The sequence below is a fragment of the Tachypleus tridentatus genome, chromosome 12 (assembly GCF_004210375.1).
Source record: "Tachypleus tridentatus isolate NWPU-2018 chromosome 12, ASM421037v1, whole genome shotgun sequence".
Classification (NCBI taxonomy): Eukaryota; Metazoa; Arthropoda; class Merostomata; order Xiphosura; family Limulidae; genus Tachypleus; species Tachypleus tridentatus.
The window spans coordinates 46,593,933-46,620,595 of NC_134836.1; the positions used below are offsets into that span (position 1 = coordinate 46,593,933).

Here is a 26,663-nt window from a genome sequence, read left to right on the forward strand (position 1 = left end):
ATTTTGCATTCGTTTATTCTTTCAATAGCGAGCTGAAAGACTATTCTAATTGTAGGAAATAGATTTGCCGTGTGTGAATGCCCTGTTCTGAGTAATGATATTATTTAACTACGAAAAACGACTTAGCAGATAGCCAGCCTGATGTGGCTTTATTATAATAAAAACACACACACACACACAAATAGCAAAAACTAACGTGACTTGCCTCAGGGGAAACAAAGCTTTCAACAAATATTGATTACATTAAAATATATAATTACTTTATATTTTCACTATCCCAGCTTGAGTAGAGAAATTAGATTTTTTATATTTATTTTTCACAAAATGTAATTACATATACACATTTTAAAGTGATCTTAGGCGAAATGATTTATCTTTTTTATAACGTTCAGCAGATCTAGGTTACTAACCTATTGTGTTCTAACCACTTACATAATTAACAAAGTGGCTTTAAATATGCATACACCAAATAAATAGGGCAAACTGTATCTTGAATGGATTGTGTTAAATATATAATATTCGTTCGTGCAAAGCGATATCAACTTTTCTTTTGGAAATGTTACAGTTAATTTTAATGTGTAAATAATTTAAAAGAAATAAAAGAAATATCCCTTTCTGTACATTAGTACTTTCTTAATCGTGTAGAATTCTTTAATAAAATAAGATTTGATAGTTTTTATCCCTCCTTGAATTATCATTAGAGTTATTTCTCCACACATTGTTTACTTAGCATTAAGTGCTTGTTTCTGACTCATGTTGACTTATCACTAACTGTTGTATTTACTTCCTTAACTCATCAGTAAATGGGATCTCATGTTCTCTCTTTGAACTATTCTTAACTAATGAATTGAAACCTTTAGCTGATTTAACATTAGCACCTGTTCGTATTCCTTATTGACTTACCATTAGCTGGTAGTTTTTATCTATTACTGATTTATCATTAGATGGTAATTTTATCTATTACTGATTTGTCATTAGTCCACTGTTTCTATTCTTTTGTGATGCACGATAAACTGTTCTTTGTTTTCCCTCAATGGCTACCACTGTTTTAATTATCACAGATTTATATTGTGATAATCATTTTATTGATTAAAAATATGCTAGTAAAGATGGGAAATTTTATAAATCGATCAAACATTCAATAAGTAACAAATCTATTTATATTTCTATATGGCAATTATACCAATGTATTAACGTGGGTTTTATTCAGGAGGTTTTGTCTGATAATGATTGGTCTCTAAAGCCACTCACATTACATGTACACTGAAGATCATGATCCATGAATTGACCATATTTATGAAAGCCAGGCAATGGTCATACTGTCGAAGAAGCGGTTTATATCCTCCTTCGCTAGCCAGTGGGTGGATCGAGAAAATGATTGAGCTCTTCCGCAGAGAAAGCTCGATAACAGTTTGTTTCCATGGTTACAGCACACATGAAGAATTACACGTGATGGAGAACTTCAAAAGCATAAAACTCGGGCACGTGCACATAAAACGAGAAATCGTTAGTAAGTTTGATATTCAGCTTACTGATGAACAAGTTATCAACACAATGACAAAAATTGTTCAGTCTGCGTTTTATTCTCGATACATTTGGAAATCACAGAAAATGCGCCAAATATTGTAGGTGTAGCATTGAGTTCAGTCAGTCGTGATACTTAATGACAGTTGAGGATATTCTCATCTGAATAGGTTTGAAACTAAATGACACCGTATATATAATGGCATCGAATGTTGGAATTTTTATAAACTCTGTACCCATGACTTCGGATCAAATATTTTTTAAGCATCTCAAGTTGTTTTAAAAATTTCAGACAATCTCGTTCAGAATTTTTCTTCAGACAAAAGGAGTAAATAATTCTTTACTTGGAAAGTATTTTGGAAATGGTAAAAATAAGTAATACAGGTAATGTTTGTTTGTTTATCGAAACCCGCTTTCCAGGGTTGATGCAATTATACACCTGTGCCACATAGGGACTACAGGCAAAATGCATGAGTTTAAATCCGTTTTTTTTTTATAGGCCAATATCTTAGACGCATAAACATTTATATATATCTCAATTTCCATCTTTATTGTTGTAAATATGGCCGCACAGAAGCTCAAAATGTACATCTTTAGGTTCTCTGATCTTTGGCTCCGTAGAATTATTAAAAAGGTCTAAATCTAAAATGTAAATAATATGAGTTTAGGTGTATTAGACCAAAGTGTAACTCTACCGAGTTCAAAGTCAATCCATCGAGAAAAAATACAATGGCGGACGACTGAAAACTGTTTGGAAGAAGAAGAAATAAATTATTTGTTTGTTTTTGTTTTATGAATTTCGCGCAAAGCTACACAAGGGCTATCTGTGCTAGCCGTCCATAATTTAGCAGTGTAAGACTAGAGGGAAGGCAGTTAGTCATCACCACCCACCACCAACTCTTGGGCTACTTTTTTACTAACGAATAGTGGGGTTGGCCGTCACATTATAACGCCCCCACGGCTGAAAAGGTGAGCGTGTTTGGTGCGACCGGGATTCGAACCCGCAACCCTCAGATTACGAGTCAAACGCATTAACCCACCTGGCCATTTGGGCCGAAAAGAACAGAAAAACAAAAAGGCGGAGACATTGTTAATGAAAAATAACCTTATTAAACAAAGACAAATCATAAGTACATTGGGATAACGTTTTCTATTCTGGCTTGCAGCACAGGCTGGTGTCTGACACGACTGGGAGTAAGGCGATCCACCAGCAACTTGTGAAATGGGGGTTTGAATCCCGTCACCAAACATGCTCACTCTATCCACCGTTGTAATGTTACGGTAAATCCACATTTACATTCCGTGTTTTGTTTGTTGAATTCAATGCAATGCTATTCGAAGGCAATATGCACCAACCGTTCCCAGTTTTGAACTGATCGGCTGGAAGGAAAGAAACCTCCGGCTGCTCTCATATAATCAAATAGTGGGATATGATCGTCACTCCTATAGTGCATATACAGTTCCAAAATGCGGAGGGAGATTTTTTTTTGTCAGTAACTGAATGCACGTTTTGGAACGGGAAATACCTAATCTGACACATCACTTATCGGGCCACGCTTGAAATGTTTAACTGCTTTTGTGCATTTTTACCTAATTTTATGTTTTTATGATTTTTTGTGTGTCAGAAGCTACACAACAAACTATCTACGCTCAGTCCACTACGAATAACAGAACATTGAATTTTAGTATGTGAGTCAGTAAATGTTTCACTTACACGATGGAGCCCTCTCACGGTAAAAACAACAAAACTATCTATATTGAGATACTACTTAATAAAATACTAACTTTTGTTAAGACATTATTTTAGCATAATTATCTCAAATACACACACACACACATACAAAAAGATATGAAACTTAACAGCTATGACGTTTAGTAATAATTAATTGTTGACGACTTATTTGTTTTGTTCTCGTATTTGTCCATGTGGAAGTTGGTTTATCACCCACTTTTCAAATATTTATTATCAGTTAATTATCTACAGAACTAGCCATTTGGGACGGAATACACCGCTGTGTTTCTGTGTTTCTTAATAACAATTCTAATTCAATCACATAATTAGAAAGACCGTACTAAAAAGTGTTAGAAACAAAACGTATGTAAGGAAAGCTTTTGCTTTAATAATAATAATGCCAGTCTATCAATTTGATGTTTATCCAACAATTAAGTGTAGCTGAGCGCCAGTACGAATATCATTTTAAGAAAAATTCCTATCCTATATAAACGTATAGACTGTGTTCAATATAATCATTTCAAAATAAGCGAACAGAGAGACTGAAACCATTAACGACAGACAGGGGCCCATGAAAAGGCAGTAGACATGATTTATTGATCTGAGAGTTCACATCAAACACAACTAGGGTGCATTATCAAATAGGTAGAATCTTTTGCAGTTACAGGCGCGGCCCCGAGATGGGTGCTTAGCCCAGTATGACTCGATAATATAAGGAATTTCGCAAACTGTTTATCTAAACTGGATCATAGGAGGCGCTGACCTCTATATTTAGTGGTATTTCGGTAATCGCAAAACACTTAGTTAATCGTGAAACAATATTTTTTATGTTAGAAGCAAGCTAGCTGTTTACAAGATGTGCATAGTGAAAACGTTATATTATCAAATGAGCTTGCTGAAGAAAAGATATCTTCGAAAAATGATCGTTTCGATAAATGTTAAAATTTCGTGTTTACGGTTCATAATAAATATGGGCTACTGTAATTATTGGATTAGTTCTAATAACCTTTTTCTACCGCTATTTACAGGGCTTTATTCTTTGACTGTTAAGAGCAGCTGATCGAGCCCAGAACTTTAGTGACATAAAATATAAACTCTCAAACTTACCAATGAGTCACAGGGAAATCAATAATAAACATCATATTTCTTTTGTAGATTTTTGTGTGTGTAACAAATGACTTACAGGGAAAACAATAAAAACAACTCAAAACCGTATTTCTTTTGTAGATTTTCGTGTCTGTAAACTTATATTTCCAAGTATTGATAATTCAGCGTATACGCTGTATTTTAATTTAGGAGAACTGTAACCAATTTTTTTTTAATACAACACGGAAGTGTAATTTTGGAATTAATACTGATTAAAAGATCAGAATAAGGTATTACACCTGAAATGAAATATATGTTTTATGAAACGAACGAAGTACGAAATACATATAAGCAACCAAATATCGTTTAATATGAGGTGTATTATATGCTAAACTTTCATAGTTAGGCCCGGCATGACCAGGTGGGTTAATGCGTTCGTCTTGTAATCTGAGGGGCGGGGGTTCGAATCTCCGTCGCACCAAACATGCTCGCCCTTTTAGCCTTGGGGGTATTATGGTGTGACGATCAATCCCACTATTCGTTGGTAATAGAGTAGCCCAAGAGTTGGCGGTGGGTGGTGATGTCTAGCTGCCTTACCTCTAGTCCTACACTGCTAAATTAGGGACAAAAAGCGCAGATAGCCCTCGTGTAGCTTTGCGCGAAATTCAAACAAACTGAAGTCAACTGTGTAGTAACACATATTGCTCTATGCAAGTGTCATCTCTGCTATCTTGTTTGTATTGTTTTTCAAAGAATGATATTGGCCATCTCTGCATTTGGATCATTTTTAAAAAAAAAGTGTTTATTTAACTGTCGTTTTTAATGCAGTGTTTCAGTAGATAAAGGAATATTGTATTTGTAGCCAAGTTCTAAATAGAACGAGGTTGCAATTGTGATATTTATTCGTTGCCTGTTATTAATGGTAATCCTTGTTTCATCCTACACTTAAGTTTTTGGAAGGAACTCCATATTTTTGTAAGTAAAGCTAACTACAAGGGGTAATGATAACATCGTTTACACTGCAATTGTGATTTAAAAAAATTAATATTAGTTATTAATAATACTTCTAACAGCGAATAACCCGTTTGAAACTACGCCACCTTAGGGGAAATGCTTGCACTATTGTTTCGGTTTTTAAACTATCATATAATAAAAACGAAACAGAAGGAAAAATTAGAAATCCAAAGTTTTTGCTATGATATTTTACAAACATTGACGGAACTTGTGACTCATCATTACAAAGATATTTTTATAAACGAAAACATTGTAAAGTATCATAGACCTAATGAAGAGATATTTTAAATGCCATTTGGATGAATTGCCCAAGTCATCCATACATAGGCAGTGCTGCCGCCTGCCTGAAATATATGACAAGCAATTGTCTAATTTTCTGATTTTTAAGGTGGGCAAAATATTGAACTACACCGACTCAGATGAAGAATCCGATCCATCCCTACCTTGGCAGTGCTGCCACCTGTCTGATACATGGCAAGTGTTTGTTTAATTTTCTGTTTTTAAGGTGGCAACAAATACTGAATTATGCCGCCTCAGAAATGTAAAGAAAACTTTTAAGTACCTTATTAATATTTCGAATATAATCCACAGAGAACATGTTTGATCTTACGTATTTAAAAATTTGTAAAATGTTTAAATCCATCTCTGTTGAAAACATAGTATGATTGGCAAGCAGCCTCTTTTCATGAGTATGGGAGGAAAGATTTCGAAGTAAGGTAATTACGTTTTAATCTCTAACAATATCTCTGATTTTCTGATAAGAGCAGTTCTTCTTTAGATCCCGGAAGGGTGGATCCTGTACGTTTTTAACATATACATTTCATACGTGTTTGCAGGTGGTAATTTTAAACTTTATATTATCAAAACATATATACTTTTTATGTTCGATTTGTATTTTCTCCATAGCAAAAACATGTTCTTGAAGGCCTGACTCTAGTATTCATTGACAGAGCTATTACAAGTAGTTTTAAAATGTGGGAGAACATGAAAAGTTTGTTCACTCAAGTTATCGCAAAGTGCGTTTCAAACTTGCGTATCACACGAAACTGTCTCTCAGTTGCACATTGTCACAAACATAAAGATATGGAAAACAGCCAAAATTATTCGACACAGGTGATACGAAACCACGTAGCACTTGTAATACGAACGGCGCAGCGTGATAGGTTAGCGCTCTTTGCTTACGTCATGGAGTAACACAGCGCTGACAGATCTGCACATCTACTCAAACCGCTGATATGCTTAGAGTGCATTGTTTTGTAACGTAGTATATCGTAGAACAACTTGCAAAGCAGCAAGAGTAAGTAGTGCCATAAAATAAACATTATTTTGTAAATACAACATCAACTACATACACGTACCTAAGAATTATGGTTGTGTGTTTTCCTTCGATTTTTATATATATTTGTTACTAGTTAACTTTCTTTTTATGAAAAATGACATATGTTTAAACGTATTTAAATAAAGCCTACCTTTTGGTAAACCAAAACGTAAATGACGCCAATTTGGTTCTATTATAGCTGCAGCCACATGACTTCCCATAGAGTGTGTTCGCAAGCCCACACGAAATTTCCCTAGTCTTTTACACGTTGAATAACCGTTACGAGCAGATCGGAAACTAAAGCTGCGAGCCCAACACGCCTGTTTCTCTACCTATGTTTAGAAGCTGATCTGGTCATTCAAGTCGCCCAATTAAACAGTACCCTTGGGGAATTTTACGGAATTTGCTATCTCGCGTGGGTATTGGAGCGAGACTGTGAGGGGCCAATCGGCTTCACAAAGTTGCTATTCTCACGCGCGTCACTCTGGAAACTCGCTGGAAATTGAAACTCAAGTCGATCACATTCGCGTCCTTCAGAAAACTTAATGAACGACTGGTCAGGCATACAAGGTTTCTGTTTAGAACGGTCATTTTTTAGGGTATTTAGCATAAATTGTTACTTGTATTGAAACAGATTATTTAAACGTTTCTATCTTTATTTTAACAAAATGACATTTAGAATAAACACATTATTATTATTTCTGAAATTCGGGTAATGCCAAAGAAAAAATAAATTTCGCGATGACGATAAACCCACTTGAAGTACAAATGTATTCTCAAGACGGCTGGTATAGGTACTAAAACTTTAATTAAAATAAAGTACAGAACGACGTTTCGACCTTCTTAAGGCATCTTCAGGTAAACCGTTTTCTTGAAAATACAAAAGGATGAATGTAATTATATACATTTTAAAAGTGCTTTTACTTCCAATGTTTGAGCCTTCACGTAAACAAAATAGTTGAGCTTCGCTTAACACTTAATAACACTTCTGAAATTTTTCGTACCAACAGGTTATCGTAAAAGAAAAATCATAAAAAAACAACTTAACAAAACACGTGGTAAATTTTGTACATTGAAATACCTTTAAATATCACTTGATGATTTACTTGAATTAGGAGTAGAATGTCAAAAATAACAACGCCCAGAGGTTATTTCAGCCGTGGGGCTGTTATATAGTGACGATCAATCCCACTATTCGTTGGTAAAAGGGTAGCCCAAGAGTTGGTGGTGGGTGGTGATGACTAGCTGCCTTCCCTCTAGTCTTACACTCCTAGATTTGGGACGGCTAGCGCAAATAGTCTCGTGTAGCTTTGCGCGAAATTCAAGAAACAAACAAAGAAAATGTCATAAATAACGAAATTTACGCTCGTTCAGACGCGTAGGAAAAATGTCATTAAAATAAATATCTGGTTTCATTTGTTCTCAAGAGGTTTCTACATAAAAAAATTAATTGAATAATACACATAGCTACGAATCCTAAATTAGGAGGTAAACACACACAGTAAAGATACGACGATATTTTGTTTTATTCAATCTCAAAATGTGTATTAGCTTAATATCGATACTTCATGGGCTGGAAAACGTCATTTTTATAAATTTTGAAATCTCCTGTAGTTAAAGGCCACTGATCTGTTTTAACCCATACTACTACCAATTCTTGGTACGTTGTGCTTTTAAATTTCACACCTGTTGAACTGCAAAGGTTTTTAAAGACATTTGGAAGTAAAACTTCTTTATCATCTGATAATGGTTAGTTTAAAAATAGTATAATGTTAAAAATGTTTTCTAAAAGTCTTAGTTTTGTGATAAACAATATATAATTAGAAATAAAGTAAAATAATTTTATAAAAGAAAGAGATGGAATTAGAGATAACAAAATAAGAAAATAATGCAGTAATTGTATAAATAAATAGCATTAAGAAGGAGCCCAAAAACTTATAAGAAATAGTGTTGTCTTCAATGCTGTGTATTGTGATTTATTGAGGACTTTATCATCATACAGTTCAAAGTATCAGAAATGTGAACGTGTTAACTATATATATATATATATAACATAATTTCAACTGTTAAGTAAATGTTAAGATAGGTTTTAGTTTATTGTAAATGTAAAACTGCCAATATGTCAACTACATAAAAAGAATCATACAAGAAGGAAGTTTCGTTCTTGAAACAAACGACATCCATGTTCGTTATACGTGTGTGTGTCTCCTTGGACATCCATGTTCGTTATACGTGTGTGTGTCTCCTTGGACAGAGATCACAGCTTTTCTGGCTAACATTTGCTTCTAGATTTCATCACGTGATCTGACATGATATTCTAAAGATGATTAACTGTTTTTGTTACATATGACCGCATACAGCCAAGATTCGCTGAAGCCTAATTTTTCTCATTTCAAACTTAACTCCATTCTGTGTAGCCCTGGTGGACGTGTTGTCAGAAAAAGGCTTTCCGTTTGGGAATGCCCACTGCCTCATGTAGAAAGAACAACAACATTCAATCATATCTTTAGTTTTTACACAATTTTTAATGTCTCCTAGTTGATTTTATTAAACGCACCATTGTTATTGTATTTTGGCAACATCTGTTGTCATACCCAGCAGTGAACAATAATTATATGGCAGCTTATTGGAAAGTATCTAGTTTGGCCTTATCACCTCATAACGTTTCAGGTTAATTTGTACTTATATCATTCGCTTGATTTGTTTTGAAGTTTATCAAAAAAAATTACGTACAGGGTTAACCGTGTTCTGCCCGTTACGGGTATCGAATCCCTATTTCTAGCATTGTAAATCCGCAGACATACTGCTGTGTCAGTTGGACATTCGCGAAAAAAGAATTGCGCATGCATGTGTGTGTGTTTTTTTAATAGCAAAGTAGTAGCGGGCTATCTGCGTTGTCCACCGAGGGGAATCGAAACCCTGATTTTAGTGTTGTAACTCCATAAACTTACCGCTACCCCACCGGGGAACTGAAAATAAATAACTGAAAAAATGGTCTACTCTAAAACTAAGGGTGAATCTATTGTTATTTCTGTATTCAATTCAGGATATTCTAGTTTTTCTCAAAATATTTATACTTAACTAACATGTTTTAGATGTATTTATCTATTGTTATTGGTATATTTTGAAAGCACAACGAACTATTTAGTTTCCTTGAAGTATACACATATACTCATGTCAACTTTAAATATTTGTTAGCTTGTGGTATTTTGTTTTATGTTATTTTCTCTCAGAATCTTAGGAAAGCGACCAGCGTTTACAATGCGCTCAACGAATATCGCTTCTGTGAAATTAATAGAAAATTACGCAAACTTGTCAGTTCTGTTTGTATAAAATGTTTAACTTTATACTTGACAGTCTTGACGAAATGTTTGCTTAATTTTGTTGGAAATTACATGAAATCCAAAATTTCACCATCCGCTAACAAGATGGCTAAACATAGTAACACATGTGCACAATAACCTTTCACACGAACTTCGTTCACGTTTCGCAAGATTAATGTTCCGTTTCTCTTTTTTGTTTTTGGAAAGCGTGTGTTTTGTGGTGTTTGTGTGCGCTTTTATTATAACAAAGCCACATTGGGCTATCTAATGTATACACCAAGGGGACTTGAACCTATGATTTTAGCGTGAGACTTTTTGGAAAGCCAAAATATATTTTATTTTGTGCCATCTTGTTTTAATACAATAAGAACCCATTAACTATACCTTAACCAGATTATCTCTTCTTATTTACCTTCCAGAATAGGCCTTAATTTTTCATTGTCCAAGATTTTGCCCTTATAACATGTGTTTACCAGTTTTCTGTGGACAACAACATTTATTTAAATACCAAATTCAGCTCGGTATAGCCAGGAGACTAGGGCGCTCGACTCGCAATCTGAAGGTCGTGAGTTCGAATCCCTGTCACATCAAACATGCTTGCGCTTTCAGTCATCTAGGCATTATAATGTTAAGATCCAACCCACTATTCGTTGGTTATATAATCGCCCAAGAGTTTGCTGTGGGTCGAGATGAGTACATGCCTTCCCTTTAGTCTTACACAGTTAAATTAGGGACGGCTAGCGTAAATAGCCCTCGTGCAGCTTTGCACGAAATTCAAACCACAAACGTACAGCGTACCAAATATACTTATAAATACCATTTCTAATTAGATGTAAAAATTGAGAATGATATGTAATTTAATAGGACTGAAACATTAACACATTATAGAGGAAGACACGAGAAAATGAAGTAAAACAAATTTCCAATAAAGCGAGAAAATGTTTTGTCAATAATAAATCATTTGACAACAATACTGGGCACTCATAGAGTCAGGCTTAACGTCTATATGTTAAATGTTGCAGATACACCTTATACAACTGGTATGAAAAATGTTTAGTGGAGGTTATGAATTGCAAAGTTTCTGTAAAATATTTCAAAGTATTTACAAAACCTCCCAATAGATGGCAATAAAATATCTGTCCACATTCTGAGTCCTATCGCTTGTCTTATAATTTACTTTTAATTGGAGCAAAATGTGAAGAAAGAAAGATTGAATTTGGAACTCTTAACGAGATGGTTTAAAAATACTATTGATAATACAGTAGCATTACATACATAATTTATAAGGATATTCTATTTATAATACACTGTAGAAGTATTACATTTCAATGCTCAGTTTTAATTTTGTGGCCCGGCATGGCCACGCGTTGAGACGTGCGACTCGTAATCTGATGGTCGCGGGTTTGCATCCCCGTCGCGCCAAACATGCTCACCCTTTCAGCCGTGGGGACGTTATAATGTGACGGTCAATCCCACTATTCGTTGGTAAAAGAATAGCTCAAGAGTTGGCGGTGGGTGGTGATGACTAGCTGCCTTCTCTCTAGTCTTACAATGCTAAATTAGGGACGGCTAGCACAGATAGCCCTCGAGTAGCTTTGTGCGAAATTAAAACAAACAAACAAACAAACAACGCTTTTAATTTTATTTCTTTTTTTAATTAAGCCCAAAGTTATACAATGGGCTATCTGTGCTCTGCCTACCACGGGTATCGTAATTCGGTTTCTAGCGGTATGATTCCGCTGAATACCACTGTGCCGCTGGGAGGAAAATGCCGTTTCTAGTGGTGTATGCTCACTTTGAAAGTTGTGTTTATTAGTAATATCCAAGTTTAATTAGTTTTTATAAGAAGGTTTAAAATATTATGAGAAAAATTAAAAATTGTTTTCGTGCATAGCAACAACGGGTATGAGAAACATTAAATGTCGAAAGGTTAATTTCACATAAGATGTGTTTGTTTACTTTTCAGAAAGCAGTACTAGTATACTCTTCAAAAAATGAAACGCAAAAAGGATATTTTTTTATTTTGAATAGAAATATATGTAATAACGTTACAAGCACAGAGTGTGTGATGTTACACGGATTAAGGCACTGATTGTCAGACCAAAATGACAATAAAAGTTGTGCACATTGAAAACGGAGGAAAACATCGGATTTTTCGCCAAAATGCATTCGTGTCCAATAAATTTGTTTGAGAGATCTGCATGTTGTGCAAGTGCAACATGTGCAAAATCCCTATAAAAGTGACGGGTTCTCCATAGCTCAGTGTTAAGCCACCGAGACGCAATACATTTACGCCAAGACTGACTGAAGCACAACGCAACAACGCCATTGGTCGCTTGGAAGCAGGCGAATCTCGATCAGATGTTTCCAGAGCTGTGAATGTTCACCCAAGCACTATCACAAGGCTATGGAATCGTCACCAACAACATGGATCAACTCGTGACCGTCCACGATCTGGCAGACCTCGTGTGACCACGCCCGCACAAGATCGCTACATCCGGTTACGTCACCTTCGGGATAGGACCACCACTGCGACATCTACTGCCTCAACCATACCAGGGCTGCGTAGTATTTCCGATCAGACCGTACGCAACTGTCTACGAGGTGCAGGAATCCGACCTCGACGTCCAGTCAGAGGCGTCATCCTCACCCAGCAACATCGTCAAGTACGGCTGCAGTGGACTCGGGCACATCGGGTATGGCCTCATCGACGATGTAGGCATGTTTGGTTTAGCGATGAATCATGTTTTATGCTTCGTAAGCAGGGCGGAAGGACCCGTGTTTACCGTTGCCGAGGTGAACGTTTTGCAGCAAACTGTGTGCAGGAAGTTGACAAATTTGGTGGTGGCAGCGTCATGATGTGGGCTGCCATTGCCTACAATGCCAGAACAGATCTTTTGCACATTCGAGGGAATCTTACGGCTCAACAATACGTCGACGAGATTCTTAGGCCCCATGTGCAACCCATCATGGTGAACGTCAACGACGTTTTTCAATGTGGCAACGCCCGTCCTCACACAGACCGACTCACCACTGTCGTCTTGAGACACCACAACATCAACGTTCTTCCCTGGCCCTCCAGATCACCAGATTTAAACCCCATCAAACATCTTTGGGACGAGTTGGACCGACGTCTGCGACGGCGACAACCTCAACCGCAGACTCTACCTCAGCTTGCAGCAGCTTTGCAGGCTGAGTGGACAGCCATTCCACAGGATGTGATTCGTCATCTCATTGCTTCCATGGGCAGGAGATGCCAAGTAGTTATTGATGCTCACGGGGGGCATACTCGTTATTGACGTTGAGTAACGTTAAACTTCAACTAGTGAGCGTGGACTTCGCCTTTGCAGACTTTGGATGTTCAGCAGTGAATGTGCAAAGTTTCACACATGTCATACAAAACTACTCGGAATAAACTTGTTAACAATTTGTCTCAAATTTTGCCTTTTGCGTTTCTTTTTTTGAAGAGTATATTTTCTTTAGAAAAATCTTGTTCATTAAGAACAAAAAAATAATTTTAGGACACTTAAAAGCACTTCAATGGAATATTGAAAACATCGAATAATTAATTTCAAATCCTCGTGAATGAAGTTGAATGATAAACTTTCATTTATAATTTTTGTGATGAGTAACGAGTTCAGTTGGTTATCTGACTTTGTCTGTACCATCTTACAGGTTTGTTTCTGTTTTAGAGCTATATAAGATACAACCTGCTCTCCGTTCACCATGTGAAATCGAACCTGGATTTTAGAATGATATCTTCGTAAACGTATCACTGACTTACTTGGAGCCCCCCATATATGTATATAATATGTGAATGCTGGTTTGAGAATATATTATGATGTAATCAGTTTTTTATTCATTTCAATAGACAATGTGGCATAGTCACTCTTAGTTTATGTGACATTAGTTGGCCAAGAGAGAAGTATTGTAGGAAACGACTTAATGACATCTGACTTGAACCAGTTTGAGCACATAAAAGTTATGCTTAAACCCGAATTATTGTTCAACGTAACAATACAGGCCCGGCATTGCCAGGTGGTTTAGGGTGCTCGAGTCGCACTGCTAAATTAGAGACGGCTAACTCAGATAGCCCTCGTGTAGCTTTGCGCGAAATTCAAAAACGAACAAACAAACAAGTTACCACATGACCTTCAGGAGAGTTAGAAAATACTTGTAAAATAGCAGCACTTCCATGTAAACTATAATACAGTTACCATTGTAATACCGAAAATAACCCATGTTAACAAATTGTATTTTATTCTCATGTTATGAGATCTGAGGTCTCCTTACCTAAGAATACCTGGAATGTGTTGCATATTTTATCATTTTTTTAAGGGGGATTTTGTTATCTTTGTAATGTTTTTACAAACGTAGCATATTATTTGGTTACTTTAGAAAAACGTATTGACATATAAGGTAGAATTTAATGTGTATTTGGTTGATCAATGAAAACAAATGGTTGTTAATATTTTATGAAATATACGGACAAAGCGTCCATAAGAAACACAACATAACATGTATAACATAAATGTATTAAGACAAAACCAATAAATACTTAAAAACGAGGATGTCCTCAATCTCAAAATGCAATAAATCATTTTTACTTTACTGTATAGAGATAAAATACTGCGAGAATGATAACAAAATCTTATACACTACATAAGGAGAGATGATAATGCAATAGAACTTCGAAATACTAAAATGATTTGATAATAGAAGTTTAAACGTAAAACTGCACAATGGGGTAATCTTTTCAGTTCTGAGAGCGGATAAAATAATAGTAAGTAGAACTTTATTTTACAACTGTTTGATACCTATCTGGCAACTACTACATCGAACATATCCATTTTACATGATAGCGTCATTTATAAATAAAACTATTTTAATATACATGAGATGTAGCAACTTTCACGTGCACCTGTAACATGCCATAACCAAGGCTAATAAAACTTGATTCCTTACATAATCTAACCAGTGCAGCTGCTTTTCACTGCAGCATCAAAATAGATCTATTTATATGTTTGGTACAAAACTCCAACAAGTGGTGTAACTACTAGAATGGTACAGGTGAGATCTATTGTTTGTTTTGAATTTCGCGCAATGCTACTGGAGGGCTATCTGCGCTAGCTGTCCCTAATTTAGCAGTGTAAGACTACAGAGAAGGCAGCTATTCATCACCACCCACCCCCAGCTCTTGGGCTACTCTTTTACCAACGAATAGTGGGATTGACCTAACTTTATAACGTCCCCACGGCTGAAAGGGCGAGCATGTTTGATGCGATGGGGATTCGAGTCTGCGACCCTCAGACTACGAGTCGAACGCCTAAACACACCTGGCCATGCTGGACCAGGTGAGTTGTAATACGTTTTTCTTTCTTGTCGATCCATGATACTTATAATAATAGTTTGATATTAACTCATGAACTACAAATCGTGAGTCACGAATCTCTGGCAATAAACCAAAAGGAAACGTTAATTAACTCAAAGCTCACCTTTAATAAAAACTTCTTATTTTGTTTTTAGCACAAATCTGAATAACGAGTTCAATGCGTTCTCTTTATCACAGGGAATCGAATCTCGGGTTTTAGCTTTGGAAGCCCATAAACTTACCACTGTGCTAGCGGAAGTCCTTATGATATCAGCATTGCCAGATTAAGGAGAATATAAATTAAAAAAATATAAATAAATTAAAATATGATTCAAGTAATCTTAGGTTCTTTTATATACAAATTATTATTTGCTCGTTCTGGCAGAAAAGAAAAAAGAATAGTTCGAAAGTAACAAAATAAATCAAAATCCTGAGAATCAAACAATTAACAAGATATTATTGATATTGTATTTACGTAAAATGTAGCTTTATAATACGAAAGAGATGTACAAAAAACAGCATTTTTAAAAAATAAATGTCATATAAGGTTTGGCTATTTTTCGTTTTCCTTCATCACTGCAAAACACTTTGAGGTTTCGGTCTTTGGTTCAAACCCTCATCTTTGAACTCGCTTATCTTTTCAATCACAGAGACGTTATAATGTGATAATCAATCGAATTATTCGTTGGTAAAGGAGTAGCTCAAATGTTGGCGGTGGGTTGTGTTGACTAGCTGCTTTTCCTTTAGTCTGTCACTGGCTAACGCAGATAGTTTTCGTGTAATCTTGCGCGAAATTCAAAAGAAACCGAATAGAAACGAAGCCTACTTTCCACCTGATAACAAGGAAAATGTACTCACATTTACAAAAACAAACAAAGGTTCTCATTTCTTTCCTTTTGTATTCATGATTTATTCGCTACGCTAATTACAAAGTTGACGAACAACGTAAACTACACTGTAAGAGATACATTTCACCTGTGATCTAATAGAATAATATCACAATTTACAGGCTATTCTCAGATACACTTCAGCATCTTAATTCTATATACAGAGGTCCATCTCAGTTCTTACTAAAAAACGATAATATTTTTATCACATAATTTTTAATACAGATCCGCCTTAGTTGTTCACGAAAAAGAATCACCTATTTATCACATAATGCTACATAGTGGTCCACATTAGTTTTTTACTAAATAAAAGATAACATTTGTATCACATAATTCTATATAGCGATCCATCTAATTTTTTTTACGAAAAAGAATTACAAATTTACCAAAAAATAAAACATAGAGGTCCACCTTAGGTATTTAAGAAAAAAAAAGATAAAATTTTTATCATATATTTCTGTATAAAGGTCCACTTAGATTTTTTTTTACGAAAATAATATCACATTTTTTTTGAAAAAGGATTTTTTTAAGTGACTATACTGACTACGTGCTTCTAGCCTAATTAGGGACAGTGAACGAGGTAATTTTCAAAATGGTTAATCTGGTGTTTAACGAAAATGTTGAGAGTTCCGCTGTAGCGAGAAACACTTAACATGCCTAACTATCTTCGTCATAAAGATAAAAATAGGTTGTATTTTAAATAATGTGTATATTAATAAGTATTTGCTTGTTTGTTTGGAATTAAGTACAAAACTACACAATGAGCTATTTGCGCTCTGCCCACTATGGGTATCGAAACCCGGTTTCTATAGGCGTGAGTCCGCAGATAAACTCCTGTGCTATTGAGGGTTAATATTAAGGGCACACACAATAAAACAGATAAGATTACTTTCGTTAAAAGTATGAAATAATGTCGTTATATTATTGTGGGTTATAGATGCTTATATGTGTTTGTTTTTTAAACGCATAAACCTACACGAGGGCTATCTGCGCCAGCCGCCCCTAATTTAGCAGTGTAAGACTAGAGGGAAGGCATCTAGTCATCACCACTCTCAGACAACTCTTGGGATAATCTTTTTCAAGAAATAGTGGGATTGACCGTAATATTATAACTCACCCACAGCTGAAAGGGCAACCATGTTTGATGTAACGGGGATTTGAATCCGCGTCCTTCAAATTAGGAGTCAAGCGCCCTAACCAGCTGTATATTTCGGGTCTTTATTTGTATTTTGTTTGGAGTCTACGTATACTGCATTAATCCATTCAGGTAATTTCATTTTTGTACTGGAAAAGGAAACAAATGATGCAAAAATCAATACTGTTATCACTTTGCAAAGACTTAATGCACAATAGATATAATATTGTATACTGATATTACTATTGAAAACTAACAATAGATATAATATTGTATACTGATATTAGTATTTAAAACTCACAATATACATAATATTATATACCGATATTAGTATTTAAAACTGACAATATATATAATATTGTATACTGATATTACTATTTAAATCTCACAATAGACATAATATTGTATAATGATATTATTAGTTAAAACTGACAATAGATATAATATTGTATACTGATATTAGTATTTAAAACTGACATTCTAGCCGAAATGGAGGTCCCAATTCAAGCTTTGACGAGAAGCTATGAACCCAACTACAGTATATTGAAACACCAATGAGTATGTGTTGAGCAAGTCACCATTATAAAATTATCAAAAATATTCATGCAAAGTGTTGCTATAAGTGCTATGGTTGTCACATGATACTCAGGTTAATATCTAATGGTGAAACTTTTTGTGCCACTCTGAAGAATTGATGACTATATTTACTAAAACACAATACCTACTGAAAGCATTATACTTTCTTATATACTTCTTCAACTATGAATAGTATTAAGATAATTTCATTGCTGCTCATTTTGCATTCGTGTATTTGATGTGTAAACTCGTACTCTAAGAATTTAAGTAAGGAAAATATAACAGTATTTTCACTGCGCTAAAACAGATCAATACCGACGATGGCTTTCATCTGTTACCGGTGCTTGCAAGTTGGTTGTGTGTGTATGCAGTGAAGTTTTGATTGTTAAACTGTGATTATTTGTCACTAAAGGCGAAACAAAATATTTTATTGTTAGTATCTACTCCTCTATATTGAGTATTGAATAAATTCACCAGGGGTCTACAAATTCGGAGGGATTACTGCATGAGCAGCAGTTGTTACCGTAGTGAGAAAGACGAAAGAGTTACGAAGCTCTGAGCGTGACATTATTGTAGCGATTTCATAAGCAGGTGCATAAGTTGTGGGGACAGCTGAATATATCTGCAAGATAAAGCCCACTGTATTTCGAGTCTATGCTGCATGAATATTATATAAAAAAAAACAACAAATTTCAACTATTGTATATAAAACTAATGTAAACTGTCGTCGAAAGAGAAAGAGTCATAAAACTAGGACATGTGTGAATTCATAAATATTCCTTTCTACCAGAACAATGAATACGGAGTTACGTGAAACTGAATTTAATAAACATGCCCCTTTATGTAAACAGGTTATCTCTAGCAAGAATTGTTCCCTAGTGGCACAGCTGTATGTGTGAGGGCTAGCAACGCTAGAAATTAGGTTTTTAGACCCGTAGTGCGCAGAGCACAAACAGTCCATTGTGTATATTTGTTCTTAACTATAAACAAACTAGCAGTAATTAAAAGAACATCTGAACTGAAGCCTAGATAGTCGGAAATGGATTTTGGTGATCGTGATAATCTCGTTAGAATAAACCAGTTTTACATTGTTCAGAAATGACAATAGTTTAGAGTGTTGTGCAAACACGAATTAATTCATGGACTCTTTTTCCATAGCCTTCACGGTGCAAGGTTTTGGAGGGTAGGTAACAATGTGGGATTATTTACAAACGTGGAATAAGTCTTCTGATTCCTCTGAGTCGCTTTGTCTATGAATATTTCACCACACTATCAAGCAGAGGTACATCCTAAAATGCTCTATGTCTACATTAAAAGAGAAAGTTACCTTTAGGATGACATTTTTTTTTCCAGTTATAGGTCTAAAATCGTGCGTATTAAATTCACTGAGCATGATACAGACTTCCAAAACTTAACTTCAGTAACCCCATTTTAATTTTATGAGGAAGCTGTGGAATGTTTTAGAATAATATATTTGAAGAGATACTCCATTATAATTGACTTTGCCCGTATTGCAGGTTACATCAGTTGAGAAGTGATCAAAGACTGAAGCATATAATGTCCAGACATTATTAGTGTCAAAGATGTATGGTATTCAGACAGTTATCTAGGCGGGTTGTGACTGAACATGTTATAAGTTTGTGATTTGTAATACTTTAGCCAGTGAGTTTATATAAAATTTTTAAAAATGTTTTTTCTAGAATTTTTTCCCTTGTCTGACAAGTAAGAGAATGAGATAGACACCTGACGGCCACGTATTCACACTACTTGTTTCAATGACAGTGTGTATAACATTATTGTATTTTACACTTATCTCGCAGATTCTCTGTATCTATGTGAGAGAAACCAAATTCTCACATTTACAGTCACAGTTCTATGTTGTTATATATCAGTTTAAATACACCAGTTCTAGTTTTTACTGCACGACAATGGAACAGGTTGTTTCTCAAGCTGTGGTGTTGACATACAGCCGTTAATAAATAAAGGTCAAACCATTGCTCGTAATGTTTTACTCTGTGGTACCGGCCCGGTATGGCCAGGTGGTTAGGGTGCTCGACTTGTGATCTGAGGGTCGAAGGTTCGAATCTCCGTTACACCAAACATGTTCACACTTTCAGCCGTGGGGCATTATAATGTGACGGTCAATCTCACTATTCGTTGGTAAAAGAGTAGCTCAAGAATTGGCGTTGGATGGTGACGACTAGTTGCCTTCCCTCTAGTCTTACACTGCTAAATTAGTGATGGCTAACGCAGATAGCCCTCGTGTAGCTTTGCGCGAAATTCAAAGCAAACAAACAAATAAACTCTTTAGTATCACTCCTTGGAAGGTTCTTTAGTTCTAGATTATACGTAAATGAGCATGTAAAATGAAAGAACAAACCTGTTGACAGTTATGGGTTACGAGAGTTATACTTGGTGTTGAATATTTTCAAAATGTACATCACGTAATCATCATCTCCATATAAACCATTTTGGCAAGTGTCCTATTTGTTTTGTTTATATAGATATCTTTTATTTACCCAATGATTTGGTAAAACATTTATATATTCCTCATTTATTACTACATTGGGGTTCCTGACATTTTACAGAATAGACATCATGCATTTCATATTAGGATTCGCTCTGAAGACAATGAAGATGGGGAATATTCTTCCTCTGAAGAAGATGATTTTTTAATGATTGAAATTTGAAGGTCCATTTGAGAACCAACAAATTTTGAGAAAGATAAATCTATTATTGCACGTATAACCCTTACTGATAAAAACGTGTCTCCCTAGATAAGTGTAAGAGTGTGTATCGTCTCAGTTTTATTAACTTTCTCAAATATTTATTTGTCTTATCTATCTAAATTATTACATTAGTTAAACTAGATATCTAAACTTTACTCAAGCTTTGAGTGTACATGTTCAAAATTTGTTGTATTTGATGCTGATTGTAATTGACAAAACGAATGACAAATTTGATGTCCTTTCGTAGAAGTGTAAAAGATAATATATCGCTTGCTACCAGAGCATTGCTTTAAAATTTCTATTTCTTGTTAAGTTTAAGATTGTACTAAGTTTCGTGTGATTTTACTTACACACGTTGATGATAGCAAATCTATATAGAGTTTCGTAGTAGATACTTAAACATGATTGTTAAAATGACAAATGGTCTGTTCAAAGAGTCTAACTGAATAGAAATATTACAATAATTGTATGCTAACTGAAATGTACACGTACCATCAAATATGAGAAACAGAATATTATAAAAACATATTTAGTGATTTAGTGAGATTTAACTTAGTGTTGTGAATGAATGTTGCACTATGTGTGAAAAGAATGTTGTTTAGAGTTTTACACTAAACAGTGATTTGTAACTGATGACTTGGTTAATTTTTAAGTGAAAATATAATTCATTCGCTATAACAGTTTCAAAATCCACGCGAGGAAATATTCGTTTTGAAATAGTCGAAGAATAATCATTCGATTAATAAGTACGTATCCTTTTCAGATTATGATTGTGAATCTATAAAGATTGTAAACATGTTTATTTGTAAAAAAAATCTGTATTTGATGCCTTAGTAATCTAATAAGATTAAAATGTTATATTGTGCATCAAGTAAAATTTTGAAAGATACAGGAAAATAATTTCTGGTTTATCCATCAGTTTTGTAGAAATGAAAGTATTACTTGTTCTAGCCCCCCGCTAGTACAGCGGTATGTCTCCGGATTTACAACGCTGAAATCAGGGATTCGATTCCCCTTGGTGGGCTCAGCAGATAGCCTGATGTGGCTTTGCTATAAGAAAACACAAATACTTGTTCTAGCCTTAGGCGATACGTCACTTGGTTTTATACAAGAGGTCACCTATCTTAATTCAAAATCAACTGAAATGTGTGGGTAATATGTTGAAATTGGCCACAGGACTTGTATGTGTGCTATTGGTACTGTTCATTAAGTATCTAGAAATTGTTTGTTGGCAAACATACAACAGATAAAATAGTAAAAATATAACTTACATAGAGTAACACATAACCGTTTTTTACAATCAGAGTTTGTCAAGCTTTTAGCCTATGTACAATCTATAGAAAAACATTTCTGAAAATATCTATAGAGAAAGGAGGATTTAGTTTCATAGTAATGAGCAAACATGGATGATTTAAACTTCAGTGATCAACTTATAAACATGGGAATTAAATAAGCGTCCTTTTCAGGAGCAAATCGTAAGTAAACAATCTTTAATATATAAGGTAAATAAATCTTTATCTCATTCAAATAATGGATGATAAATGTTATGATAAAAATCACAGATGTGACCGTGCTACAATAGACGTCTCGTTTTAATAAGGGTTTTACTGCTAAAAGTTAAACATAATGCTTACCTCATTAAAATAATGGATGATAAATGGTATGATAAAAATCACACATGTAACAGTGCTATTATAGTTTTTAATAAGGGTTTTACTGCTAAACGTAAACAGCAAATGAGTTAAAATCTTACACAACTATAGAAATACTATTGTTAATTATACTATTTAGCTAAAGAAACATTATCATTTGTAAGAATTTATAATAACACATTCCACCCATTCGTCAGTCTTTGTAAAACATATGTAAGTGAAACTTATAAAGCAACATGTATGAAATGGAATATTTTGCCAAGATCTATTATAAACAATACAAATCGTAGTTATAGTTGAAAGCGAGCAGTATATTTACACCATGATGACAAAGAAGCGAAACTGTAAGCGTGTAGGTTAAATTATTGCATCATATTTAGAGATTTAGATATATATGTTAAATGTCTACTAAGTCATAAAAGCACAGTCGACTGTCTCACTTAATATTTCTTGAACGATGTATTATGTATAGTAAAACTTTCCAGCAGTAAGTTAAATGTGTTAGTGATATGTACATCTATAGAAACATATGTAATACAATTAGACATACAAATTAATACAATATACATTAGAATGAGACAAGTTGAAATGTGTATGCAATCTTATAGAACTGTTTACTTGTAGAAAAATCATCCGCCTTTGTAAAATACATGACTAGTAAGACGATATGTCAATAGAACCTTTGTAATACAAGCCACTTAATAATTCCAATCGCCTTTATAAAACACAAATAATAAGTATGACTATATAAATGAAAACTAAAATCTAAAGTTGAGATAAGCTGAAATGTGTATGCAATCCTATGTAAGTTGAGAAAGACAAACATACAACATGCTCAGTATGACTCTCGACACGTAAAACTTTAGTAGCTTCATCTACCCTGTAGTTACTTCCGCATATAGTGCTTTCGTAATATCGTCTATCTAGTAGTAGGTTCCCCCTATAGCACGTAAATAACACTATCCTCCATAGAAATATATATATAATATAGTTAAATATATAAATGAAAAATATAAAGATAAGTTGCGACAAGTATAGTAGCATTGTTCCTTACAGAAACACTCACCCCCTTTGTGAAACACAAACATTATGCTCAGTAAGACCATCCGCCTATGGAACTTTGGTAACACAGTCTGGGTAGTCATACCTCCTACATAAATAAACACTATATTTTACAGCACAATTCATCTGAAGAACCACAGTCCTCTTTTGTAAAAGTGCTTAATGTTTTATTTATAAAAGGAAATTATAAACACAATATTAGGTAAGTTAGATTAAATTATTGATTTTAAGACTTTGATTGTCACTATAAAGTTAGTGTCATGTTGAGCTAAAGCACTCTTATCACACCAACCCGTCCTCTGCTGTCTCTTCGCGGCCCTAGCAACACATTTTCTGTTGTGTAATACTCGAAATATGATGCCATGTCTAGTAATACGCTCTCTGATAGCAGACAACTTGCGTTATCATGACGGTATGACAGTTATGGTGATCAAGCAACGTACCGCTGACAACGTTACACTTTGTGAAACTGACGACTTTTGCTCTTGTGAATGGCACCATGACATCATCGTCTTTACAATCTTCCCTGATCAGCGCGCGTGTCTGAACAGTTCCCCTGACCATTTCTGTTTCTTAACACAAACTACAAAATGTTAGTAAGGTTTTAAAGAGTTTGATTCTGTGAGTGAAGAACTAGTACTGAGCTAAGTATAAAATAGCTGTGAAAACACGAGAAAATATGGGCTTATCTGTAGCCGTCATCATATATATAGTAAATAGTTAAATATTATATGTAAGTACGAAATAATATAGAAAAAATGTAATAAACAAGGGATTATGTTAAATTTTGTTAACTAGTACAGAGATAAAAGACGACAGCAAATATTCATACCTTGTGTGTTTAGAGCCGCTTTAATAAGCTGTCTAAGCAATCTTCCTAGCTTTACTTCATAGACCAGATATGTTCAGAGTGTTAGCCATTGTTGTTTTATATATGCGATATCATCTTTGTATGGAAACAAACACCTGTTAGGAGATCTCAGGTGTTCTGTTCTGGAATTGAAGCTCCTTTATAAAACGTTGTTCCTGCGTCTCTTTTACGTCATAAATAAACGTGCCAACTAACACATAAAAATACTAAAATATATATACTTACATATTAACTTTTAACTGCCAATGAAACATATACGACATTTTGATGTTCAGGCATATGAATGTAATGTAATGATTCTTTAGCTAAATATAATAATTAGCTAATTAATTAGCTAAACGCCAGACGCTAAACAATTTACTGAATATATCATTAGTTCACAAACATGGGATTGTAGTTATAAGATGAATTTTATGGAAACATTCTTAGGATCTATAAGATAATTTAACAAAGAATTTTCATATCAAAATAACATTTTTACTCAACAGTTTAGAAATTTTATAACTCGATGTTTATTGGTATAATATATGGTTCATATACATACAGTATTGTACAAATGCGTCAGGACAAGGAAATATTTAACCTTTTTTTCTGTTTTATGAGCTAATTCTTCCATGCTATTACAGAATATAAAAGTCAACACTATGTTAATGCTTCACTGATCCCTGTTGACAATTGAACGAACCAGGGTAAGAATACTTATCATTCTTTAGAATTCTCATGTACTTGTAATAAAAGGATGTCATAACCGTTCTGCTTGAATGAGCTTGCTGATCAAATTTAGGGTATGAAATAACTGACAAGGTAGCCCCTACAGTGTCTTAGCTATATATAAATAATATAGCAAGAAACTAGTATATGATACCGGTATGTGCCATTATTAGAACAAAAGGGGTCACAGAAACTATTAACTGTTTGCTGAGCTTAAGCATTTCCAACGAATTTCTGTTGTACTAATTATGAAGATTAATACAATCTTGATGTTTCACCTGTGATTTACCTTCCGTTGTTTCCTGGAAGTAGCTCGAAATATAATTTTGGACTTTGTCCTTATATATTTGCACAGTATTGTATACATCCCCCCTGCAAAAAAAAACAAAGATATAACAAAAATTCAACCATATATCTCAGAACGGCTGTTATGGGTATTAACACTTTTTACTGAAAAGGAGAAAACAACGTTTTGACCTTTGTAGGTCATCTTCAGGTGTTTTTTTTCTTAACCTCAAGATGACCAAGGAAAGTCGAAATGTTGTAATCTCCTTATCAGTAAAAGTGGTAATACCCATACCAGCCATTCTGATATATATTTTTATTTCAAGTTGGCTTCTCGTCATCAAGAAAAATTCAACCAGTAAAACACTTGTTTATTTCATTTTACGCAAAGCAACATGAAGGCTATCTGCGCTGGTCGCCTCTTATGTTTAAGAGTTAGACAAGATGGAAGGCAGCTAGTCGACAAACACTACTTACCACCCACTCTTGAAGTACTCTCGTTTAACTGAACAGTGACGTTTGACAGTCACTCTTATTACATTCTCACAGTCTCATAATGTAGGATTGATATTTAATTTCTGATAATAACCAAACGTTAATAATAAAACCTCAGTTATACAGTTCGGTTCGCTAACCACCTTGCAGCGCTCAGCCCTAAAATACTTTAAAATAAAATTGATATTCAATTTGAAAATGGTAAAGATAAGAGTGAATGAAGAACATTCGTCGTTATTAAGACCATAATGTATACATTTGTATACGTCAGTTGATTATCTTACATTTAAGTCTACAGTTTTATCAAGCGTACAAATTCCTTCACAGTATAACTAGTTAATTTTACGGCTAATTTGAAAGACGGATGAAAGAATAACGCTTTTTTGTTTATAGTTGCAAATTTATATCGATTTAAGTGGTAGTTTAATTTATATATTGCTTCACCGACTCTTTACTCTATATATGTCATTGGCATTTAACAAACTCAATTTATTTCTTTTTAAGAGTATGTTACTCATTTTATTTAGTGATTAAACGAAACTGAATCATCAGTGTATTTAAAAACACATTATTTGTTGTAAAATAAAATCCAGAATGAAAGGAAAGCAAGCGATATTTTATCTTTCTTTAAGAGAAATGGATATAAGCTAAATAGAATTTTGAACATTTATTTGATGTACATATTTTTTTTGCACTGATGTGCGGAAATTGACCGGATTAAAACCTTAAATGCGTTATTTGATAGATTGTTTAGACGGAGTATTTATGAAGAAACTAAAGCTGAATGGACGGCAACTGCCTGTTATAGAAACACAAGTGTAGAGGACGACGTTTTGAAAGTCTTTTGTTAAGTGTTTTACACAAGTAGTTTGAATAATTCAACTATAATTAT

General features: G+C 34.4%; 1 protein-coding gene across 4 annotated transcripts in view; it reads right to left on the bottom strand.

Annotated features, from left to right (window-relative positions):
- Nucleotides 1-26,663, bottom strand: part of LOC143233196 (uncharacterized) — a 140,592-nt gene that overhangs the window by 108,785 nt on the left and 5,144 nt on the right. Inside the window, exon 1 of one of the 4 annotated variants that reach the window (XM_076469169.1) lies at nt 24,242-24,337. The exons of 1 other annotated variant lie outside the window; for it this stretch is intronic. Coding sequence is in view for 2 of the 3 variants with exons in the window: in XM_076469165.1 (XP_076325280.1) it covers nt 23,414-23,492 (79 nt within the window). In the remaining variant the exon portion in view is untranslated. Of the gene's footprint in view, nt 1-6,825; nt 7,026-23,413; nt 23,560-24,241; nt 24,338-26,663 lie in introns of those variants that run through there. 2 more of the 4 variants (XM_076469165.1, XM_076469166.1) reach the window with 2 other exon arrangements.